At 43.6% G+C, this 24,808-nt stretch overlaps 1 protein-coding gene across 2 annotated transcripts in view; it reads left to right on the top strand.

The window, feature by feature from the left end:
* The window catches only part of ADPGK (ADP dependent glucokinase), a 32,303-nt gene that overhangs the window by 2,586 nt on the left and 4,909 nt on the right, over nt 1-24,808 (top strand). For both annotated transcript variants that reach the window (XM_052646676.1, XM_052646675.1), the window contains exons 2-6: nt 5,185-5,410; nt 8,898-8,960; nt 18,338-18,458; nt 22,737-22,933; nt 23,551-23,649. In XM_052646676.1, the coding sequence (XP_052502636.1) occupies nt 5,185-5,410; nt 8,898-8,960; nt 18,338-18,458; nt 22,737-22,933; nt 23,551-23,649 (706 nt within the window). The remainder of the gene's footprint in view (nt 1-5,184; nt 5,411-8,897; nt 8,961-18,337; nt 18,459-22,736; nt 22,934-23,550; nt 23,650-24,808) is intronic.

Below are 24,808 nucleotides of genomic sequence, written 5' to 3'. Positions count from 1 at the left end.
GGTTTCAAGAGAAGCTCCATCTACAAGCTGACAATCCATTTACTATTGCTACATCACACATTACCCCACAACTTAGCTTAAACCAATGGTCATTTTATTCCATGATTCTGAGGTTCAGTTGGGCTTGGCTAGGCGATTCTTATTTGGGGTTTCGTGCAGTTTCAGGCAGATGATGGCTGGGCCTGGGATCATCTCAAGGTGTTGATTGTTGTCGTCAGCTGTGACCTAAGTCGTGGTTTTACCTGAACACATACAGGTGGTTTCTCTTTGTAACTGTTTAGCTTTCTCACCGCAGGATGACTGGATTAGGGGAAGGAATTCCCCAAGAGGACCGGGCAGTAGCGTTAATGCCTTTTATGACCTAACCTTAAAAGCACACAGTGTCACTTCTCCCATAGGCTCAGGTCCAAATGGTTTCGAGGAGACGGGACAGAGAACACACCTGGGAGGGAGGGACGTCATCGTCTCATTGTAAAATGAACACGTGGGACGGGACATCTTGTGGCCACCTCGGAAAATATATTCTGCTACAGTGACTTGCATGGCTCAGGCCCTGGAGAAAAAAAGAATTTATCCACAGGAAGGCTGGGGAATCAGCCCACCTGGGAAGAGAGAACCAAATGTGAAAAGGTATTTGGCTTGTTTGGCAATAGCAGGTTGGTCCTGTGTTTAGGGCAAGGACTTTATGATAGATGTCGAGCTGAATCTGAAAGGGGCCTTATGTGTCAGTGTGGGTGATGGGAAAACCATAAAAGTTTATAAGCAGGTACAGTCCATGGAGTCGCAAAGAGGTGGACACAACTGAGCATGAATGGGCGTGCACACACACAAATGATGCTGAGTCCTTTTCACAGACTTAACTGGAGGAATGGAAAATTTGAGAGTGGTTCTGACCTACTTGACTGCTTCACGTTATTTTTGTGGGTAACAGACTAATAAAGAGGAAAGTCTTGAGACCCTGACACTAGCTACAAAGCCACAGAGCTTTATCTTGTTTGGCACTGGCGCTAAACAGGTGAGATTTGACAAGAGGTTAGATGTGGTAGAGTAAATAGAGGCAGTTCCAAGTGGCACGTCCTTAGTACTGGGGACATTATAACTTCGTGTAGGCAGACACATATATTGTCAAGCTTTCCTAGTGGCTTAGTGACAAAGAACCCACTTGCAATGCAGGAGGTGTGGGTTCAGTCCCTGGAGAAGGAAATGACAGCCCACTCCAGTATACTTGGCTGGGAAATCCCGTGGGCAGTGGAGCCTGGTGGGCTACAGTCCATGGGGTCGCACAAGAGTCAGACACAGCTTAGCATATATACTGATTTGCCCATGATCTCACAGCTGTCAGGTGCCAGAGGTGCAGCTTAAACCTGTTTGTGGCTCTATGTGCCACATTGTTGCCATGAAGAGAGATTAAGGAAGGAACCAGTATGTGGTGAAAGGTAACTAGTTTGGTTTCAGAGGGGAGAAATGTGCATGCCTATAGGATGATAGAGGAAGCTGAGCCCTCAGCTGCTGACAGCTAGAGGCTGTAGTTGAGGAGCGTGGTCGCAGTTTGGAGACTCCAGCACCTAGGTTGAGGCCAGAGGCTAGACAGCATCACCCAGGAAGAGAACAAGAAGGGAAGGTAAATGGCAGGGGTAGGGGAGGGGTGGGCACTGCCATGTAAGGGCCTGATGGGAAAGGACCAGAGAAATGAAGTTTCAAGAAGATGGTCAATGGCAAGCCCACAGCCACATTTTTCTAAAATGTATGCTGCCTCCTCTGCTTCAGAATCGGGTTCTGGTCCTAAGACTTGTTGGGTGCATGATGAATCCCTCATTTTAGCACTCATTCTCCCTCACCCTCTGACCTTTGAAACCTGTCTTGCTCTTCTTGGACCATGTTCAGACTCTCCTAACTGGATCACCATTCCTGTTGTGTCCAGGCACAAGGTTAATCCCTTATTCTATGTCTTTGCTTGTGCATGCTCCTTGTGGCTTTCAATATCAGATAAATATGGGTTTGAATGTGGGCTCCTCCAGTCATGACCTTGGAATGTTAGTTAGCCCCCAGCCTTACTTTTCTCAGCTGAAAGCAGTGATGACTGCTTCCTGTCTTAGAATGTTTTGCAGATTGGTGTGGTCTGTCTGAAAATGCCTGCCTTCTCTGTCCAGAGCATCATCCGGGGTGTGGCCCAAGGACTACTGATCTTGCCCTCTTGGGTTTCTCTTCTCTGTGGTTGTGTATCTTGGAGCGATTATGATTAGCTTTCATACTATCTCAGGCATAGTGTGAAAGCTGAAAAGAACCTTAGGAAATACTTTACAGATGATAAAACAGAAAGGAGGTGATAAGAACCACGGTCCTTGTCTTTAAGGAATTTACAGACTATAAGAAACTTCCTCTTTCCCACCCCAACCCCAAATCTCTGATAATATGCCTGGCAGCCCTGGCTCCCGGCGCCCTCTGCTAGCACAGCCACTTGTGTAGGCATTCAGCGTCTGTTACCTCATTTTACCTTCCAGTTGTTTTATCTGTGTCTGTGTTTTCTCAAAACTCACATTGTAATCTTTGATACATTCCTGTGAAATTCTGCGTAAGTGTCAAATGAACATAATTTTGTCTTCTGGTTTTTTTGCTCCACCCTGACCACCCCCCACATGCACATACTTCTTTTCCCTATAAGTAGTATGCTTGTTTACATTTTAGCATGCTGTTGAATTGATGTAAGTGCAGAGAAAGATTCCTGATCTGTTTGAAGCATTATAAAATATAACTAGGAGGCAGAGGTAAAAGTACTTTGTTTGGTATCTGGCACACAGTAGGGTACAGTGATTTTATTTTAATAGCTACCAAGTAAGTTTTTTCCTAAGATTTTCCTCTTTAGTATTCATGGCGTAATTAGGTGGGGGATGGAAAATGTTCCTGTGGTAGTTATATTGTTTAAACTCAAAATTAGTTCGGTTGGGTTTCGTTTTGTGCTGCAAAATGTGCTAAATAAACAGTGTTCTTTTTGGTTTTGTTTTTTGTAACTGGAACTTTCTCCATTCTCATCTTTAAGAAATCAAATTACTTAAGTTCTCAGCAGAACTAGATTCAGAAGTGATGTGTTTATTGACATCTATTTTGAAGTCATTATTTCCAAATATGGGTACATCCCTTGGTATCTGAACCTTTGCTATGCAGACTCAGGACCCAAATCCATTTAGATACATTTATTTTAGGTAGGACTGCCTCATGGAAATAATGTCCCACACTATCCAAACTTTCACTGTGTGAACGTTGGAAGCCTTCTGGAGTCTGAGAGCCAGGGATACCTGTATTCCTTTTAAGCTTCTACCCTTCAGACATCTAATGTGACGTCCAGTAGAAATAAAGGACACTCCGTGTGAGGTGCCATGGAGACCAGTTTACAAGGTGTGTGGTTCGCATCATGTAAGGCTGTGACAGGAATATCTTATATGAGTGAGAGCCTGCCACGTGCGGTCAGTGTGTTTTATGTGCTTTGTATGATAGGTAGACTCACTCTTAGGTTATGCTTTCCCAGTTGACCAGAGTAATTATGTATGTTTGACTTCAAAAGAATAAGGCCATTTGAGTATTTAAATGCTGTATGGTAGGCAAAAACCTCTTTAAAAATGTGGGATTCATAGAAGAGTTAATAATAGAATCTTAATGAGAATGTAGTCAGTTTTGTGTGGTGAGGAGGGCTGTGTCTCTTCCAGCCCTTGTAAACCTCCCTTGAGTGATGTAAATGATATCTAACCCACATGAGGACCTTTTAAGAATTATTTGTTCAGTTCTAAAAGTAATGTATGCTTATCAATATTAAAATACATCTAATGAAAAATAAAATTCCTCTCCCTTCCTGCAGTCTCTTTCCTCATCTTTAGAGCTGGCCACCATTAACGATTTGGTGATCAAGAGATTTTTAAAGGAGACTAGAAGGGAGACATTGTGGTTATATATTATACACCAGAATCCAATCCATTGGGCCTTCTTGATTGATGAATTTACCCTCTGATTTCATGAAAAGTGAAAATGAAGTCACTCAGTTGTGTTCGACTCTTTGTGACCCCATGGACTGTAGCCTGTCAGGCTCCTCCGTCCATGGGATTTTCCAGGCAAGAATACTGGAGTGGGCTGCCATTTCCTTCTCCAGGGGACCTTCCCGACCCAGACTCTACCATCTGAGCTACCAGGGAAGCACACAACTTCTGGTTTCATAACTACCTGGAACTAACGTGGAAGGGAAGCCTCCCTTGTCACCCAAAGCCTTTTCATTTGGTCATCCAACCCCACTGGCCGGGATGGCAGAGGCAGGAATAAAGGTGCCCGGGGACCTCATCTACCTGCCCAAAGTATTTGGAACTTCTTTTTTAAGAATTAGCTTTTGGAAAACACACACACACACAAAACACTGAAAAGGTAAGCCACAACTTCTCCATGCATGCATGGGAGAGGTAGGGCCAGACAACCTTATGTGTATTTTATAAATCTGTATGCCTTAACCAGGCGATACCGCACTGGCTGCTTACTAGTCTTTAAAGTTCATGATGAACACCTGCCAAGTGTTGAGTTGTTCCAAGGCTGCAGGTGCATTTAAGTCTTTAAGCCATCACTCAGCTCTCAGTTTCACCTGGAAGTAGTCAGTGTATCTTACAACCATCCTCAGCTGTCTTTTGAGGGAAGGTGGCTTTTGACCAAAACTTTTCCTTTGCTTACTCTGTAGCAAGCAGTGTTCCTAAACATGTATCATCTTACTTGATCTTCACAACAGCCCTGTGAGTTAAATACTCATATTACACGATTTTAGAGAGGAGGAAACTGGAGACAAAGAAATTAAAGTGACTTGCCCAGGTCACACAGCCAGGGTGAATCCAGGCAGTTTGGCTCTGCCATCATTTTCTCAGAAATGGTATATTTGTGTTATGATACTTCGTTCTAAAATGCTGAGCACCTGTCTTCTCTCTTTGTAATGAGTGTAAAAGTTTACCAAGCTATTGCCAGGATAAGACATACATGTCCAGATAAAGTAATCCTCCTTCCACCATATGCTATTTGCCTTCCAGGCCAGGTTTCAGATCCACTACCTCTGTTTCCCTGTTTGAACACAGGCCTCTGAAACATTTCCCTGTTGTTAAATGCAAAGCTGTTGCCCCAGTGCTTCTGTTTGTCTCTCACCATCTCTTCCTTCCTTCCTTCCAGCGTCAATGCATGTGTAGACGTAGTGCTGTCAGGGGTGAAGCTCTTGCAGGCACTTGGCTTGAGTCCTGGGAATGGGAAAGATCACAGCGAGCTGCGTTCAAGGAATGATCTAGAAGAAGCCTTCGTTCACTTCATGGGGAAGGGAGCAGCTGCTGAACGCTTCTTCAGTGATAAGGAAACTTTCCATGACATCGCCCAGGTTGCGTCAGAGTTCCCAGAAGCCCAGGTCTGTCTACCAGTGGTAAATTAAGATAGGGTGGGAAAAGATACTTTGTATGGTTTCTAGAAGCAACCAAGCAACTCTTCTCCAGTTAGCCCATAGAGGGTGATTGTTGGCAATACAGTTCTGTAGTGTTTTTCTCTTTTTGGAAAAGTGTGTATCTGACCTTTCTTTAACTCCGCTGTTGCTAGTCATTTCAATTCAGCCAACATTAACGAGGCCTACTTACTAAAATTTTAATCCTGAGTTACCCATTAGATTGCTCTTCTTTCCTGTTACTCAGGTTTAAAGTAGGAAAATGTCTACTCCACAGTTGTTTGGGTACTGCTTGGCTGATACCATGCAGTAATATTAATATGGCTCAGTTCTTCCTGAACCAAAAAAGGCCAAACCCACAGAGAAATAGTGACAGTGTCACTCCTCCTTTTCCCATATTGTAACAGTCAAAAATGTCTCCCAACATGTCAGATGTTTCCAGGGTCTGGCCCATGACCCTGAGAAGGGATGCAAAATCACCCTGATTGAGAACCTCTGGTCTAGTTTGGTGGCTCTCTGACCTGAATGCGCATCAGAGTCATGTGGAAGGTATTGAAACACACATTCCTGGGCTGCCCTTCCAGAGTTCTGATTAGTACTTGTGGGGTGGTTCCAGGAATTCACCCTTACAGCAAGTTTCCTGGTTATGTTGATGCTATTCTGAACACCTTGTTCTGAGAACCATTTGTCTACAGGGTAAAGACTGTCAGAGATAGAACTTAGGAGTCTCCTTACCCACCTGGTGGTCACGAACAAGGCTCTGGAGCCTGCATGGTCCAGACACTTCTTGAAGGCTCACACACCTCTTAAGGGCAGGATTTTGTTGTTTAAGCATCTCTTTTACTCCCACTGCATCTCATGAGCATCTCATCCCCAATTTTTACCTAAAATCTTCTCTTACCAATCACCCCAGTCTGGGTGTATTTCTCACTTGGGGAGCTCTTAAAGTTTTTTTTATTCTTTGGAAGCCACCCATTTGAACATTAGCAGTGGGCACAGGTATTTCCCAGCTGAGTTTCTCAAGGAGACAGCAAGCTGTTAAAACCTCAATTAGTCATTTTGATAGCTGAATTTGGTAGTGAGAGTCTGATCTTTTTTTTTTCCTTTCTGTACACACAGCATGGCTTGTGGGATCTCAGTTCCCCAATGGAATCCTAATCACTGGACTACCAGGGAACTCCCAAGATTCTATCTTTTATGAAATAGTCTTGAAAGTTCTAACAAGATGGTAAATCTACTGCTTAAAAGTCTTTAAGATCGTAGTAACTAAAACACCAGTTTGCTTTCTGTTCTAGTCTCTTTGGCCTTTTGTTTCATAATGCAGATATTTTTTCTACAGAAATTTTATCTATCTTTTACATCATCAAAATTATTTCTTAACATTGTAAAACCTAAAATGTGTTGTTTATCTTCCACTAGTCTGACACTTCATTTGGTACTTTGTCAAACTCCCTTAAACTATAAGGCAGATGGACTGATAAACAGCAGTTAATAATAACTATTATATGAAAACTCTAAAATCCATTACATGGAATCTTAATGTTTCCCCTGGGATTTTTAGTAAATTCTTCTAGCCATCAGAGTTAAATAAAAAACTAAGGTTAACATGTTAAAAGGCCAGATTTCAGTCTGTATATCACAAAGTTTCAAATTTATCTCTAGAAAGCCATACTGTCCCATCTGAATCCAGTGATCCGTCAGCACAAAACTTGGTTGGACTAAAAGTGTTGTTGAGCATCTAGAATTGAGTTGTTTAGTCTGTGCCTCTACATGGGGCTAGGGACTAGAGAGGTAAGGTGATAGCATTCAGTCCTTCCAGACAGGGCTGTTAATGCAGTTTCTCAGCTTACATAGCAGAGCATCGACTTTATTTCCTATTTGTCAGGTTTCCAGAGCATGTGAATCCATCCTTAAAACAAAGGAATACGAGAATTCTCTGCTCTTCTCCTTTAGTCCTCAGCTGAGAGATGTGGTGTGTCTTCTTTTAGAACCCATTTCCTTTCCTGATGCATCAATGTGTGTTTCTTCCTTTCTCAAAATCTGGCAGCAGTTACTGAGCAGTTGCTGTAAGAAGACAGTCCTTGCCCTGAAGAAGCTAGACATGTCCCCAGATGACACTAGCACAAGAGGACAAGGGCTGTAGTGGAGGTCTGTTCTGAGTCTAGAGGTGGGAAGTAGCAAAGGATCCGTAATCCTCTCTGGAAGGAGGATTGTGGAGATGGAGGTGACCATAGGGAAAGGGCAACAGAAAGCAGTACAGAAGAGGTGACGTTACAGCTGATACTTGAAAAGTGATCCCTGACCAGTGAGTGAGAAAGGGGAGCCATCCTGGTCAAAGCAGCAGCATGTGCTTAAAGGCATAGACACAGAGAGGAAGGCAGACTTGGAGAGCTGTAGACAGGTAGAAGCAGAAAGGAAAGCAGGGGACAGATCAAGACCCGTGTACTTCACTTAGAGTTGGATTTTAAAACTGATTGAAGAAGATACATGTATCCCAGTGTTCATAGCAGCATTATTTATAGTAGCCAGGATAAGGAAGCAACCTTAAGTGTCCATCAGCAGATAAAGATGTGTGTGCGCACGCGCATGCATGTAATAGAATATCACTCAGCCATGAAAAAGAATGAAAGTGTGCCATTGAGCAACATGAATGAACTGGGAGGGTATTATGCTTAGTGAAATAGTGTCCGAGAAGGACACATACTGTATGATATCACTTAGACACGTGGAATCTAAAAAATACAACAAACTAGTGAATGTAACATGAAACAGACTCACAGATAAAGAGAACAAACTAGTCGTTATCAGTGAGGAGAGGAAAAGGGGGAAGGGGGCAATATAGGGGAAGGGGATTAAGAGGTACAAACCGTTAGGTATAAAATAAGCTACAGGGATATATTGCACAATATGGGGAATATAGAAAATATTTCATAAATGAAATAAATGGGATATAACTTTGAAAAGGTGTGAATCACTATGTTGTACCATCGTAACATATATCAAATATAAGGGGAAAAAAATTGAGAGTTGGATTTTAGATCATTGTAGTATCGAACGATTTTCAGGAGGAGACTGACATAGTTGTACACTCATTTTAGAAGGATCACAGTGCAGAAGATAAAGTCTGTCCATACTTGTATTTCCTTTTGTTTCATTTATCTGTTCTGGCTGCCTGGAAGCTCAAAGCCAAGGTTGATCTACAGTTAAGGCAATTATACTGTTTTCCAAAGGTAGCAATTTGTTTTTTTTTTTTTTTCACCTTTCCTTATAACTCATTGTCTTCTCATCTGTGGAGTTAATGTTTTTATTAACCCCATCTGTGTGTACTTGTTGTAAAGTCACCTCAAATTTTTTTGGGGAAAAAAATGGAGTATAATTAAATAAATCAAAACATTATTAAGCTTGAGTAGCATAGTTATGCTAAAAAACTGCCTAATAACCTTGAACTGTCTTACAGCACTATGTAGGAGGAAATGCAGCTTTAATTGGACAGAAGTTTGCAGCCAACTCCGATTTAAAGGTAAGTCAGATTCCCAGATTAAAACCTATGTCCTTCACTAGTATTTCAGTAATTTTAGGGGCAATACTGAGTACCTATCCATTCCTTGATTCAACTTGCCTGGGATTCTCATTAGGAATATAGTCATCGAAGGAGAGGAGTGGTAGCTAATAATTCCTGAGTGTTTGCTACGTGTCTAATGTTGTCTCCAGTGTGTGATGTAGATTACCTCATTTAATCCCTGCAATAACCTATAGGGTCATAGATACTGTTGTTGGTACTGTTATTGTCATGCTTTCTGTGTGAAGCTTGAGGCATAGAGAGGTTTACAGCTAGAACAATTGTATTGAACAAATAGAACAGTTGTAACCTCAGACCCCAGAGTCCATGTCCTCGAGTACCTTACCAGGTAGTCATTAAGAGCGTGTGGGCTCTGGAGTCAGTGCCTGAGGCTGGGGATTGTGCAGTGATGAGAGATGACTTAGTTGGCTGATTGAGGCTGGATCCAGAGTGTTAAAAACAAAGGCCACTGGATGGGGGTTGTTAGGGTCATGTCTTCAAGTCTTATATCATTTGGTTTAAGTAGAAGTAAAATCACTGCTATTTTCAAAATAGCTTCTGAGTAAGAAGTTCTTTTTTTTTGCTGCAAGTGGAATAGGTCCGAGAGGGAAAGCCAACAAGGAGGTTATTGCTGTTGTCTTGTAAAAGCAATCATTTTGCACCGAGACCACAGCACTAACCTTGCTGGCTTTGGCTCGAGTAGCCAGAAGAGGAGAAACATGTCTGTCTAAAGCCTAGTGGAATCACTTGGTGATAGACCATATTTAGGGACAAAGAAGGTAAGTTTAACAGAGATGGTTCTGAAGTAAATGAACCTGAGAAGTGCAGAATAGATGTGACTACTGACGATGGAGAGAGGAAACCATCAACAGTTCCTAGGGGTGCAGAATCAACAGTGCAGAGGCGGACCCAGAAACACAGATAAATGATCAACAGTTTGAGGGGACAAAATTCATATGGACCCACAGCATACACCGAGAGATGGATGTGCTTAGATACAGAGAGCATATTAAAGTGTGGGCATTCACGTTTTTATAAGGATTAAAGTTTTAAAAAGAGATTACAGCGGGAAATTTTTTTGAGTCACTGTCTTTATAGATAGTAATAAACTCTCAGACAAAGAATATTTGAAGTTCCAGAGCTGATCTTTAGAAGTATTGCCAGCTAATGGATAGAAAAGAAGATCAATCATAAGCTCATTGGAGAGAACCCAGGCCCTTTGTATCAGAATCCTGGGCATTTGTTTGGGTCCCTAGAAGAATGCCCTCTTGACCCTGAGAAGTAATTTAATTCTGTCCCTGGAAGTTCTAGGTTAGATGTTCCTTTCAGTATTTCCTCCTCTGAGGCCAGTATTTGCTGTTGGTCATTGGAGAAGCTGGGCCTGAGACCAGTCCAATTGGAAAGTATTCTGATAAGAAAAAGGGGAAGGGAAAAAAAAAAAGTCTAACCTTAGTAAAAGATTGAGGGGAAGAAAAGGGTATCTGTTACTCCTTCATCAGATTGTTATGATCTTCACAATAATCTGATGAATTTAGGTATTACCATCCTTTTAAAGAAAGGAGGTCCAGAGAGGTTAAGTAATGTGCCCAGGGTCACCCAGCTGATGGTGGGTGATAAAACAATAAAGCCAGGATTCAAACATCAGGCTCTGCCTTGACCTCACCACCCTATACTGCTGTTTCAGATTCAATTTAACTTGCTGAAATGCCTCTCAACATGACCAAGTGATATCTAAAAACAACCACAGATTAAGGAGAAGGAAATGGCAACCCACTCCAGTGTTCTTGCCTAGAGAATCCCAGGGACGGGGGAGCCTGGCGGGCTGCTGTCCATGGGGTCACACAGAGTCAGACACGATGGACGCGACTTAGTATGCATACGTGCAATGGAGAAGGAAATGGCAACCCACTCCAGTGTACTTGCCTAGAGAATTCTGTGGACAGAGGAGCCTGGTAGGCTGTTGTCCATGGGGTCACACAGAGTCAGACACGACAGACGCGACTTAGTATGCATATGTGCAATGGAGAAGGAAATGGCAACCCACTCCAGTGTTCTTGCCTAGAGAATTCTGTGGACAGAGGAGCCTGGTAGGCTGTTGTCCATGGGGTCACACAGAGTCAGACACGACGGACGTGACTTAGTATGCATATGTGCAATGGAGAAGGAAATGGCAACCCACTCCAGTGTTCTTGCCTAGAGAATCCCAGGGACAGAGGAGCCTGGTGGGCTGCCGTCTATGGGTTTGCACAGTCAGACATGACTGAAGCAACTTAGCAGCAGCAGCAGCATTTTCCATAGGTAATAATAATCATTAACATTTTCATAGTTCTTACTGTTTCCCAGGCACTGTCTTAAGTGCTTTACTTTATATTAACCTATTTGATCCTCAGAGAGCCCTTGAGGGAGGTCTATTATCATCCCCATGTTGTAGATAGGAAAAATGAGGCATGAAGAAATTAAAGCTGTTCAAGGCCACATACATAGTAAGGAGTGGAGCTAGAGTTTGAACCCAAGTAGTCTAGCTCCAGAGTCCATGCTGTTCCAAGCAAACCAGGGTCTCAGAAATAGACCCTGGTGAATATAATAAAGGCAGATGTTATGGAATGGTGAAATAGAAGCCAGATAACAGAAGAGAGCAGTGTCTTTATGAAATATATTCTGGAATTTAGCCAAGAAGGAGATGTTGGGTCTTGGCAGATGCTGCTTCTGCATCTGTTGAGATGATTGTGTGGTTTTTGCTTTTTACTTTGGTAAATGGTAATTACCCTGATTTTTCAAACGTCAAACGAACCATGTATCCCAGAATAAACCTCACTTGCTTCTGATGTAGTACCCTTTTTATACATTGTTGGATTCAGTTTACTTACATTTTGTTTAAAATTTTTACATCAGTTTCCCTGGGGGATATTAATCTGTATTTTTCTTTTCTCATATGTCTGTCTGATTTTAATATTAGGGTAGTACTGACCTAATAGAATGAATTGGGGAGTATTTCGATTTTTTAAAAAAGTATTTGTGTGGAATTCACCAGTGAAGCCCTCCAGGCATAAAGTTTTTCCTGTTTGGTTTTTAGTGTTTTATTTTTCCATTTCACTTTGTTGTTTTGGGGAGGGGAGATTAAAAAAATTTATTGGAGTATAGTTTATTTGCAATGTGGTATTAGTTTCAGGTGTACAACAAAGTATATCAGTTATACATATATTCACTATTTTTTTGAATTCTTTTCCCATGTAGAGGCCTGAAGTTTTTGATGTGGGAAGGTGTTTAATGATTTGATAAAAAGAAGTTCAGATTATCTACTTCTTGAGTGTGCTTTAGTAGTTTTGTCTCTCAGGAAATGTGTCCATTTCATCTAAATTGTTGAATTTATTGACTTGAAGTTAATCATAATGTTCCTTTACTCCTTTAAGTCTGTGGAATCTGTAGTGATGTTCTGTCTTTCCTGATACTGGTAATTTATATCTTTTTCTTTTTCCTTTTCCTTGATAAGTTTGGCTATTGGTTTATCAACTTTATTGATCTTTCCAATAAATAGCTTTCAGTTTCATTAATTTTTTTTTCTATATATTTTTTTTCTATTTCATTGGTTTCTATTTGTTTTTAATTTAGCTTTCATTTTCTAGTTTCTTAAATTCATGGCTAAGGTCACTGATTTGAGAGCCTCCTTTGTTTTCTGATGCAGGGTGTTTAGTGCGGGAAGAGTGAAGAGTGAAGTCGCTCAGTCGTGTCCAACTCTTTGTGACCCCATGGACTGTAGCCTACCAGGCTCCTCCCTCCATGGGATTCTCCAGGCAAGAGTACTGGAGTGGGTTGCCATTTAACGTCCCCCTCAGTACTATCCCCCAGATTTTGATTCTTTGTTTTTATTTTCATCCAATCCAGATGCTTTCTGATTTCCCTTTGATTTCTTGAGGTGAGGTATTTAATAGCCTATCTTGTGGGATACTTAGAAGTGTTATTTAGTTTCTAAATATTGAGAGGGTTTCCACATGTCTTTATATTATTGATTTCTATTTTAATTCCATTGTGATCAGAGAATATGCTTTTCTGATTCCTGTTAAATTTATGGAGACTTTTATGACCTTGCCGATAGTGTATCTTGGTGAGCACTTGGGTGGAGTGTTCTATCAACGTCAGTCAGGCCAAGTTGATTGTTTTCAAGTCTTCTAGAGTCTTCTGATTTTCAGTCTGCTTGATTTATCTACTATTGAGAGAGAGATTGACATCTTCTACAATAATTATAGACTTGTCTGTTTCCCTTGAAGTTCTGTAACTTTTTGGTTCATGTGTTTTTAAGCCCCTTTTTAGATCCATAACTGTTTAGAATTGTTTCATCCCTTCATGGACTGACTTTTTTTTTTATCATTACCAGGGATAAAGAAAATAATTTGATAATATTCTTTGCTTTGTAATCAATTTTGATTAAAATAGCCTTTCCAGTTTCGATTAGTGTCATCATGATATATCTTTTCCCATTCGTCTGCTTTTAACCTATTTGTGTCCGTATATTTAGAATGTGTGTCTTGTAAGACAGCATACAGTTGAGGCTTGATTTTTAATGCACTCTGACATTGCTTAGCTTTTTTTTTCTGGCTGCGCTAGGTCTTCGTTGCTGTGCTCGGGCCTTCTCTAGTTGCTGCTGGGAGGGGCTGCTCTCGCGGTGCACAGGCTTCTCTTATTGCAGAGCAACGGCTCCAGGCCTCGTGGGCTCATTAGTTGCGGTGCATAGGCTTAGTGGTCCCTCAGCAAGTGGAATCTTCCCACCAGGGGTCAAACCCATGTCCTCTGCATTGGCAGGCAGATTCTTAACCACTGGACCATCAGGGAAGTCCTTCCTGTCTTTTAATTGGGGTATTTAGACCATTTTCATTTAGCATCATTGTTGTTATATCAGGTTAAATTTAAATCTCACAGCTTGCTTCTTGTCTCTTAGCGGTTGATGGGATTAATGATGCACCTTTTTAGGTTATCACAGTCTGCTTTCAACTGATATTATTAAACCACCAGATGGAATGTAAGAACTTTACAGTAGTGTGCCTTCATTTCTCCCCTCCAGTCTTTATACTGTTGTTGGCATATTTGTTACTTCTAGACAGACTGTACATCTCACACTATGCTGTTAATACTTTTATTCAAATAGTTAATTATCTTTTAAAGACAGTTAAATAATAAAAAGATCTTATGTACTTAGAGTACCATTCCTGGCATTCTTTGTTTGTTTAGATTAATATTTCCATCTGGTATTTTCCTTCTGCCTGAAGGATTTCCTTTAATAGTTCTTGTAGTACAGGTCTGCTAGCAATTAATTCCTTCAGATTCTGTATATCTCATTGTTGCTCAGTAAGTCCTGCCTGAATCTTTATGACTCCATGGACTGCAGCACTCAGGCTTCCCTGTCCTTCACCATCTCCTGGAGTTTGCTCAGATTCATGCCCATTGAGTTGGTGATGCCACCCAATCATCTCATCCTCTGTCGTCCCCTTCTTCTCCTGCCCTCAATCTTTCCCAGCATCAGGTAGCCAAAGTATTGGCGATTCAGCATCAGTGCTTCCAATGAATAGTCAGGATTGATTTCCTTAGAATTAACTGGTTTGATTTCCTTGGTGTCCAAGGGACTCTCAAGAGTATTCTCCAGCACCACAGTTCAAAAGCATCAATTCTTCAGCACTCTGCTTTTTCTTTATGGTCCAACTCTCACATCTGTACATGACTACTAGAAAAACCATAGCTTTGACTGTATGGACCTTTGTTAGCAAAGTGCTGTCTCTGCTTTTTAATACACTGTCTAGGTTGGTCATAGCTTTTCTTCCAAGGAGCAAGCGTCTTTTAATTTCATGGCTGCAGTCACCATCCACATTGATTTTGGAGCCCAAGAATATGAAATCGGACACTGTTTCTACTTTTGCCCCATCTATTTTCAATGAAGCAATAGGACCAGATGTCATGGTCATAGTTTTTTGAATGTTGAGTTTTAAGCCAACTTTTTCACTCTCCTCTTTCACCTTCATCAAGAGGCTCTTTAGTTCCTCTTTGCTTTCTGCCATAGGGGTGGTGTCATCTGCATATCTGAGGTTATTGATATTTCTCCCAGCTTCTTGGTTCCTGCTTGTGATTCTTCCAGTCCAGCGTTTCTCATAATATACTCTACAGAGATGTTAAATAAGCAGGGTGACAATATACAGCCTTCACGTCCTCCTTTCCCAATTTTGAGCCAGTCCGTTGTTCCATGTCTGGTTCTAACTGTTGCTTCTTGACCTGAATACAGATTTCTTAGAAGGCAGGGAAGGTGGTCTGGTATTCCCATCTCTTTAAGAATTTTCCACAGTTTATTGTGATCCACACAGTCAAAGGCTTTAGAGTAGTCCACGAGGCAGATGTTTATTTGAAATTCTTTTGCTTTTTCTATGATCCAGCGGACGCTGACAATTTGATCTCTGTTTCCGGTGCCTTTTCTGAATCTGGCTTGTACATTTGGAATTTCTTGCTCCACCCACTGTTGAAGCCTAGCTTGAAGGATTTTGAGCATTACTTTGCTAGCATGTGAAATGAGCACAATTGTATGGTAGTTTGAACATTCTTTGGCATTGCATTTCTTCGGGATTGGAATGAAAACTGACTTTTTCTGGTCCTGTGGCCACTGCTGAGTTTTCTACATCTGCTGGCATATTGAGTGCAGCACTTGAACAGCATCATTTTAGGATTTGAAATAGCTAATCTGAAATTTTGTCACCTCCACTAGCTTTGTTCATAGTGATGCTTCCTAAGGCCCATTTGACTTCACACTCCAGAATGTTTGGCTCTCAGTGAATGAGAGGTTGGTTATCCGGGTTGTTAAGATCTTTTTTGTGTATTCTTGCCACCTCTTATTAATACCTTCTGCTTCTGTTAGGTCCTTGCCATTTCTGTCCTTTATTGTACTCATCTTCGCAAAGAGTCGGACACGACTGAGCAAGTGAACTGAAGTGAACTTGCATGAAATGTTCCCTTGGTATCTCTAATTTTCTTGAAGAGAGCACTAGTCTTTCTCATTCTATTGTTTTCCTCAATTTCTTTGCATTGTTCACTTAAGGCTTTCTTTTTTTTTTATTTTTATTTTTACTTTATTTTGCTTTACAATACTGTATTGGTTTTGCCATACATTGACATGAATCAGCCACGGGCGTACATGAACTCCCAATCCTGAACCCCCCTCCCACCGCCCACGCCATATCATCTCTCTGGATCATCCCCGTGCACCAGCCCCAAGCATCCTGTATCCTGTATTGAACATAGACTGGCGATTCATTTCTTATATGATAGTATACATGTTTCTCCTTGCTCTTCTCTGGAACTCTGCATTCAGATGGGTGTATCTTTCTGTTTCTCCTTTTCCTTTCACTTTTCTTCTTTCCTCAGCTATTTGTAAGGCCTCCTCGTACAACCATTTGCCTTCTTGCATTTCTTTTTCTGTGGGATGGTTTTGGTTTCCACCTCCTGTATAGTGTTACGAACCTCCATCCATAGTTCTTCAGGCACTCTATCTACCAGATCTGATCCCTTGAATCTGTTTGTCACCTCCACTGTATAATCATACGGGATTTGATTTAGGTCATACCTGAATGGCCTAGTGGTTTTGCCTACTTTCTTCAATTTAAGTCTGAATTTTGCAATAAGGAGCTGATGATCTGGGTCACAGTCAGCTCCAGGTCTTGTTTTTACTGACTGTATAGAGATTCGCCATCTTCAACTGTAAAGAATAAAATCAGTCTGATTTTGGTATTGACCATCTATACCTCTGAAAACTCCTTTGGGCTCATTTGTACAGAGGGATTTGTAGGGCTTACCCAGTTTTTTTCTGTTTCATAGGTATCACTGTCCTTTGTGGCCCAGTGCCCAAATGTTCTGAAAACCGTTGTTTCATGTATTTTATCTGTTTTGTTGTGATTGTTTCAGGAGGGTAAATCTGGCCCTTGTTGTCTCACCTTGGAAGCCAAAATTCTAGCCAAGAATTAGAGAAAATAAATAAAATTACAGGGGTGAGACTTTTCAGATGTGGCAAACAGCAGACATGTGTCAAGGAGAGGGAGATGTATTTTTGCCCACTAGCTGGGATTTCTTAGATACATGAAAATGCCTCTGTACAAACAAGTGATTAATTAGCAAGTAAAAATACTTTTGGAAGCTTCTGATGGGGCATATTAAACCTGCACTGGTGACGATCGTCTCTGAGGACTTTCCTTTGATTCCTGGTCCAAGCCTTCATGCCTCAGTGGTTTTGAGTCTGTCCTGGTCATGAGTGGGGCCAGAGCTGGCATGGCAGAAACAGCAGAAGGTGTGAAATGGCTTCTAGAAGGAACTGCCAGGAAGAGGCCCAGGTTGGAGTTGAAGAAAATGCTTTTTAAAAGTTGCAGCATACCTCCCCCCAAACTTAATGAACTGAAGCACTCTTTAATTCTTCTGCTGAGAAGTCAGTCCTGTTCACAAGGCAGCCTGACCCCACAAGTTAGGTCACTGGTTGATTAGAGTCTTGTGACCCTGAGGTTCTTTTCTATACTGTGTAAAAGTCAACCAGTTGCTTTTGTCTGGCAGCTTTGAGCAGACAGCACCCTGTATCTCTTTGCTTACACAGGATGCGAGTCAGTAAAGAAAAGAAAGTGAGGTACAGTGCATCGTAGTCTTCTCAGGCTGCCCTGATGACAAAATGCTGTAGACCAGGTGGCTTGAACAACAGAAGTTGGTTTTCTCACAGTTCTGGAGGCTGGACAGCCCCAGGATCACAGTTGCAGCAGGGTCTGGTTCCTGGTGAGAGTTCTCTCTCCAGCTTGCAGACTGCTGCCTGCCTGTGAGTCCTCACAGGGCCTTTCTTTAATGGATGTAGTGGAGAAAGAGCAATCTCTTGCCCTCTCCCCCTTTTCTTCTAAGGCCACCAGTCCGATTGGATTAGGAACCCACCCTTAAGGCCTCATTTACGTCCTGAAAACCCTTTCCAGTATCATCGACAGTTAGACCTTGACATGGAAACCAGGGGGGTGGGGGTAGAGGTGGGGAACAAACATTCAGCCCCTAACAGAGTGCCTGGGATTCAGCAGACACACGAGTGCCTGTGTAACACACGTGGGTGCTTGACAAGGGTCTTTTGTCAGCTTCTCATTTCTGGGTACTTGGTGTCCATACCCTCCAGGCCTGCACCCTGATAGGAGCTCTTCAGTCCATACCTCCAAACCAAAAGCTTTCAGAATTGGATTTGGAGTCCAGTGTTTTTTGTTGAAACAAATGAAAGTGCTGGATGTACCTTACTGAACAGATTTCATGGGAAAGGGGACAGATCTCCTGATAGACTTCATATTGCTTGTCTCCAGGTTCTTCTTTGTGGTCCAGTTGGTCCAAAGCTGCATGAGCTTCTTGATGACAATGTATTTGTCCCACCAGAGTCATTGCAGGAAGTGGATGAGTTCCACCTCATTTTAGAGTATCAAGCAGGTAAGAGGAAATGAGTAAGTAACGGCGTAAGCCTGGTCAGAAGGCTGTGTGTTGTCAGGTGGGGGTGTGAATGTGCTAGAAATGTTTCTTTGTAAATTGGCAGGGCCCTGTTCTTGCCTTACCACAGGTTTCCTGGTCCCTGGTCCTACAGAGCTGATACAGGCCCTTGTCTCAAGGGAGAATAATGGAGAGTATTACAACACTGAATAAAGTTCCCAGGTCCTCAAGTATGATTGATCTGAACCCAAGAGAAATCAGGCGGTAGGAGAGCAGGCACCTTAAATGAAAATGTGTGAGACACATGTATATAAAGTTTTCCTTCATTACGAAGAAAAGAGAAGGGCAGGTAACATCTCTGAGCTCTGTGCTGGGTTCTGCCCTCGGCTTTGCTGGCCGGCTGTTCCAAGCTGCTCAGGATTAATTCCAGGCCTCTGGCAAACTTCCTTTGAAGGATTTTCCTTTCCTTTGGGTGCATTAGTGGAAGTGTTTTATATTTAACTACACATACTATTTCCCATTATATAATGTTGCAAGATTTATAATTCCAAATTCACCCCATCCTACCCCTACTAGATTTTATGTGTTAAACAGAACACAGATCTGATTTCTGAGAGATCCTAAATACCTGAATGTATTTTAATTGCTTGAGTCCATGTACTTGCTGTTGTATCTTTCCTGTGCATAGAACTCTTGAATTTCTGATTCACATTATTAACTCAAGTTAAAGATTTAAGCATCTAAATAGACTAATTGGTACCTTAAAGCAGTACTTACTTAATAAGCATTAGCGAAGTACTTCCAAGTCTGACGCTTAAGAAACCCTTACCTACTAGAGTAATTGACTTTAAGAAATAAAATATAGTGCATCTTAAAAATTATGCCTTCCTACAAGTACAAAAAGAGAATGTTTCTGTTTCTCTTTTGGATGCTTACTGGAATCGAGGGGGTTAGGAAGGGCAGAGTCTGAAAATTAGAGCCAGGATGTTGGACTGGGCAGTTCCATCTGCACAGTTTTTGAGTTTCTCTCCGTCTTCATGGGCGAGCAGAGTAATGGTTTTCAGTGCCTGAAGGCAGTGGTGAGCAGTGAACTGCTTCAGCGAAAGGCATGAGTCAGTCTGCTGACTGGAAGGGTCTAGAGCAGAAGGTGTGCCTTCGGGGCGCCACTGCCGCTGCTGCTAGTTCCACGCCTGTCTCATGTTCGCTTTGTTGGTGCTCCCTTCAGAACTTGTGGTCCCTGTTCCAGTCATTTTCCCTGGTGATGGCAGAGTGGAGAGAACTACCACCAAGCCTTCAGTGTATTTGACAGCTGTGCCTTGTATGTCCTAAAGAAGACAGCACAGCTAATCTTGAAGAGGTTGTTTCCATCCTTGGGTTTACAAGCTTCCCACTTTCGTTTTTCTTTTCCATGCCTTATTTCTTAGTACTAAGCAGTGGCCTTCCAGTCAGCTCAGTGTGAAGTTACATTTTCATCAGCCTCTGGAGGAAACCTAGTCTCGTGGTGGCAACCCTCAGGTCAGCTCTCTTAACATAAATCCATCCCCAGCGTCTCTAACCTAGATGGATAAATTCCCAGACGGCATTTGTCAACATTTGTCCCTGCTCTCTTACCAGCCCTCCTCCGAGAAGCTTATTTTCAGGCTTTGGGCAGTGAGTCACTGCATTGGTTTTGCTGACTTACTGGCTGAAGGGCAGGATCATAAACTGAGAAAAGGGATCACTTAAGGAAATAAATTCAAAACTTAGAAAAGAAGGGCATGGGCTTTTATCACAGGCTCACCCTGTCTGCGTCTCAGTCATTTTGCTTCTCGAGCCACTCCATCTGTCCTGAGGAAACTTCCAGCAGTCAGCTCTCCACTCCCCTCCTTGTCCTTGCCTTGCGGAAGCATGTTTATTTTTGCCTCCCTCTCATTTCTGCTGAGGAAATCAGTTTGTTTTGAATGCTGTGTGGCTCTTCTCTCCTGGGTTAAGTTAGAGCATGCTCCTGCACAGTTTCAGTCTGAGTAGCAGTTCCAGGTCTTGTCCTGCGGAGAATACCCGTGTTGCATGTTTTTATCATTGTACACAATCTTGTTGGTTGGGGAACTGTTGGTTTAGCATGCATACCCCATATTGCTTGTCATGGGGACCTGAGTCACTGGTCTGTCCTCTTCCTCACTGTTCCTTTGCTGATTCGGTCTTGTGGCTGAATGCCAGGTGTGGTGTGAGGCAGTAGAAGTGTGTTGGTAAAAGAAGATATGGGCCCTTTCCTCAGCCCACACATCACTACAGGAGGACTCTTGAATACATGATGGCACAGTCGCGTGCCAAGTCCTCTAATACAGCAGTGGCCTGGGGGAGAAGGTACTGAAATTGAGTCTGCTCAGAGGTGACAGTTCAGTGAGGCCCCCCTGCATTGGGTCTTCAGAGATGAAGCAGAGGGGGAATGCTGCCATCAGCTCTGTGGATCACCATCGGGCATTTTCTTTGGGTAAATAATAAGATATGGGCGAGGAGTTAAGAAAGGAATGTGGTGTTTTAACAAATATAACCATTATATCAGGTTTTAGGAAATTGGTGCTGTTTTCTTTCCTGCTTTCATAGATTTTTTATACATATGTCCCACATATAAAATGTTTTTCAGAGGAATGGATTCAGTAAAGCTGAATTCAGAGTAAGGGGTGGATGGCTGCCACTCCCCCCCACCCCCCCCCCCCAAAAAAAAAAACACAGAGGCCTAGCGGAGGCAGGAAGGAAGTGGGGCGCTGACCCAGGGAACAGATCAGCCTGCAGCGTACAGGGACCCTCTGCCAGGGTTAGTCTGCCTTGGGAAAAACTTTCTGAAGGAATAGCCAGTAAATGATGAAACCAGTGAAAAACTAGGCTTCATCATATGGACTTGAGTTTTGTAAATGGGACAGATGCTTCACGTGGAAGGAAAGCTGTGTACACTCGGGTCATAAATCATGCCAGTTTCTGGCAGCACCCCAGGCTGGGGGTGACTGCTTCCACCTGGTGCTCAGGGGGACATGGCCTCCAAGGAATCGCCTAGGCAGCCCTTAGGCTGAGTTTTGAGATTTTCAAGACTTTAAGGAGAGGAATGTGGGATCCGCATGGTATGGCGCAGAGTGGGCTTAGGAAAACCTCTTGCCCCCACACCGCCCCCTCCCTTAGGACTCAGGTACTAGCACCCTCCCCTCGAGTGCTTGGCAGCTGTGTGTATGTATAGGGGGGTGTCTTAACTGGTACTTCACCACCTAACTGCACATCAGGATCTACAGGGGGCTGCCATCTGCACATTAAAAACTAGGTTCTGACTAGGCCGATGCTGAGAGGCACTCCTGAAGCTGCAGAGACTCCCAGCTACCCCTGCCCAGGACCCAGCTGGGGAGGCTCTGGCCTCCTCCTGCTTGGATCAGATTAGTGAACACTGAGTGGGCAGTCTCTGCAGGGGGCCGTGACTGGGCTGTGGGAATCAAAGACACACAGTGTTGAGTGGGGATGTGGCCCAAAGATGAGTAATGATACAGGTTTGAACACTAGATAAAACAGTAGAAAACTCAAAGCAAAGTGACAGATCCTCAGACCATGTAAAGGAAAACCACTGGATCCTCAAAGTAGCGGGAGCACACCGTGGGCTGAGCAGTCAGCAACCATTTAGGGAGGAAATAAGGCGTGAACTCAGTCTTTATTCCTTGTTACAGTCATTATTCCACAGCAGCTTGCTCACAGGCTAGAGCGGCCATTTACTCTTAGCTTCCAGATCAAATGCCCAGAAGCCACCAGTGGGCAGCAGGGCTGGGGGATGGGGTGTGGTCAGCCTGGCTCTTGGAATTCCAGCCTCCTCAGGTCCCAACGAAATGACAGGTGCTAGGCTGCTCCCGTGAGGTGGAAGTTGCTTCAGGAAAGGCAGCCTGGCCTGCATGAAGGCCCACACGGTGTGCTGCACACTGGTGTTTGGGAATCATGCTCTGGGTGGGGAGGGACCCGGGCTCCTGGGTATGAGAGCTGAGGGGGCAGGAGAACTTTCCTGGGACTCCAGGGGCGTGACCCTGCCAGCCCTTGACAAAGGCACACAGCACCCATACTGTGTTTTTGTGGGGTTGGGGTTTCTGGTGCATTGCCAACCACTGTCCTGGCCAGGGCACCGTGCTCCCCTTAGGCCGTGGCAGCTGGGGTTCACTCAACCAGAGGCCCGCCTGCCCCGAGCCAAGGCTCTAGTGAGGCCCTGCCTTCCCCACACAGCTCGGAGACTCAAAGCCTCTTCCTTTTCTTCCCATTGTGTTGACTGGGCTTTTCTAGGGGAGGAGTGGGACCAGTTAAAAGCTCCCCATGCCAACCGGTTCATCTTCTCCCACGACCTCTCCAACGGGGCCATGAATATGCTGGAGGTGTTTGTGTCTAGCCTGGAGGAGTTTCAGCCAGACCTGGTGGTCCTCTCTGGATTGCACATGATGGAGGGACAGAGCAAGGAGTTCCAGAGGAAGAGGCTCTTGGAGGTAACGGTGGCACTGCTACAGAATTTCACAGATCGCAGCTCGTGTCTTCCTTCGGATTCCCGCCTCTCTGGGCCTCTGCAGCCTGCACCGCCTTGCCCTAGATCCCAGCCTCCCGGGATGGGCCGTGGTAGCCAGGAAGCCTGCCTCCCACTCCAGCAAGGCGCCTCACGGTGTTCTTTCAGGCGCAGGCGGCAGCTTGAGTAGGACAGGTCAGAACATCATCTTGCCTGAGCCTCTGCTTCCTATGCTAAACCAAACGTGGCTGCAGGCTGCAGTGTTTGTGGTCGTGTCCTTCATGTTTTCCGTATCATCTCATTCACATCAGCATGTTGCAGGTTCACACAGCAGTTGAAGCCAATTGCTCAGTTTAGGTCCCCAGGAAGAGGCTGGCTTTGTGACTGTTCAGGGAGGTTTCCCATGTGCTCCAAGTCCTTAACCCCAGCGCCTCCCTGCAGAGCCTAGTTGTCCCTGTTGGGCAAAGCCTCCCTTGTCCACAGAGAGTGTGGTCGCCCACGTAGCCAGGAGCTCTCATGAGGATGCACTGCCTCTTGGACCCATCCTTCCCTCTTGCCTGACTCCTTGTTTCTGATGGCAGTGCTCTCCTCTTGCCTCTGCAGGTCGTGACCTCCATTTCTGACATCCCTACGGGTGTTCCAGTTCACCTGGAGCTGGCCAGCATGACCAACAAGGAGCTTATGAGCAGCATTGTGCACCAGGTAACCCACGGGCAGTACTCGGGGCTCAGTGTGCTGTGGGAGCCATCTCACCCAGACCTGGTCCACGAGATCCAAGTCAGGAGCCAGGACTGTCCTGGAGCAGGATCTCCTGCTAAGTTAGGAAGACGGCAGAGTTACTGATGGGTTCATGGGGCAGGGTTATTGATGGGTTTGTTTAGTTCAGTTTAGCCAACTAAGCTAAAAGGTCTTGTCTGACTCTTTGTGACCCATGGACTGCAGCACACCAGGCTTCCTTCTCCATCACCAACTCTCCGAGCTTGCTCAAACTCACGCCGATCGAGTCGGTGATGCCATCCAGCCATCTCATCCTCTGTTATCTCCTTCTCCTCCTGCCTTCAATCTTTCCCAGCATCAGGGTCTTTTCCAAGGACTCAGTTCTTCACATCAGGTGGCCAAAGTATTGGAGCTTCAGGATCAATCCTTACAGTGAGTATTCAGGACTGATTTCCTTTAGGATGGACTAGTTTGATCTTGCAGTCCAAGGGACTCTCAGGAGTCTTCTCCAACAGCACAGTTCAAATGCATCAATTCTTTAGCACTCAGCTCTCTTTATAGTGCAACTCCCACATCCATGCCTGACTGCTGGAAAAACCATAGCTTTGACTAGACAGTACCTTTGTTGGCAAAGTAATGTCTCTGCTTTTTAATATGCTATCTAGGTTGGTCATAGCTTTTCTTTCAAGGAGCAAGCATCTTTTAATTACATAGCTGCAGTCACCATCTGCAGTGATTTTGGAGCCCAAAAAAATAAAGTCTGTCACTGTTTTCATTGTTTCCCTATTTATTTGCCATGAAGTGATGGGACCAGATGCCATGATCTTATTTTTTTGAATGTTGAGTTTTAAGCCAGCTTTTTCACTCTCCTTTTTCACTTTCATCAAGAGGCTCTTAAGTTCCTCTTTGTTTTCTGCCATAAGGGTGGTGTCATCTGCATATCTGAGGTTATTGATATTTCTTCCAGCAGTCTTGATCCCAGCTTGTGCTTCATCCAGCCCAGCATTTCACATGATGTACTCTACATAGAAGTTAAATAAGCAGGGTGACAATATACATCCTTGACGTACTTCTTTCCCAATTTGGAACCAATCTATTGTTCCATATCTGGTTCTAACTGTTGCTTCTTGACCTGCATACAGAT

This window comes from Budorcas taxicolor, chromosome 10, assembly GCF_023091745.1.
Source record: "Budorcas taxicolor isolate Tak-1 chromosome 10, Takin1.1, whole genome shotgun sequence".
In the NCBI taxonomy this organism is placed as follows: domain Eukaryota; kingdom Metazoa; phylum Chordata; class Mammalia; order Artiodactyla; family Bovidae; genus Budorcas; species Budorcas taxicolor.
The sequence above is the reverse complement of the archived record's forward strand: the minus strand, read 5'-3'. Positions and strand labels throughout refer to the sequence as shown.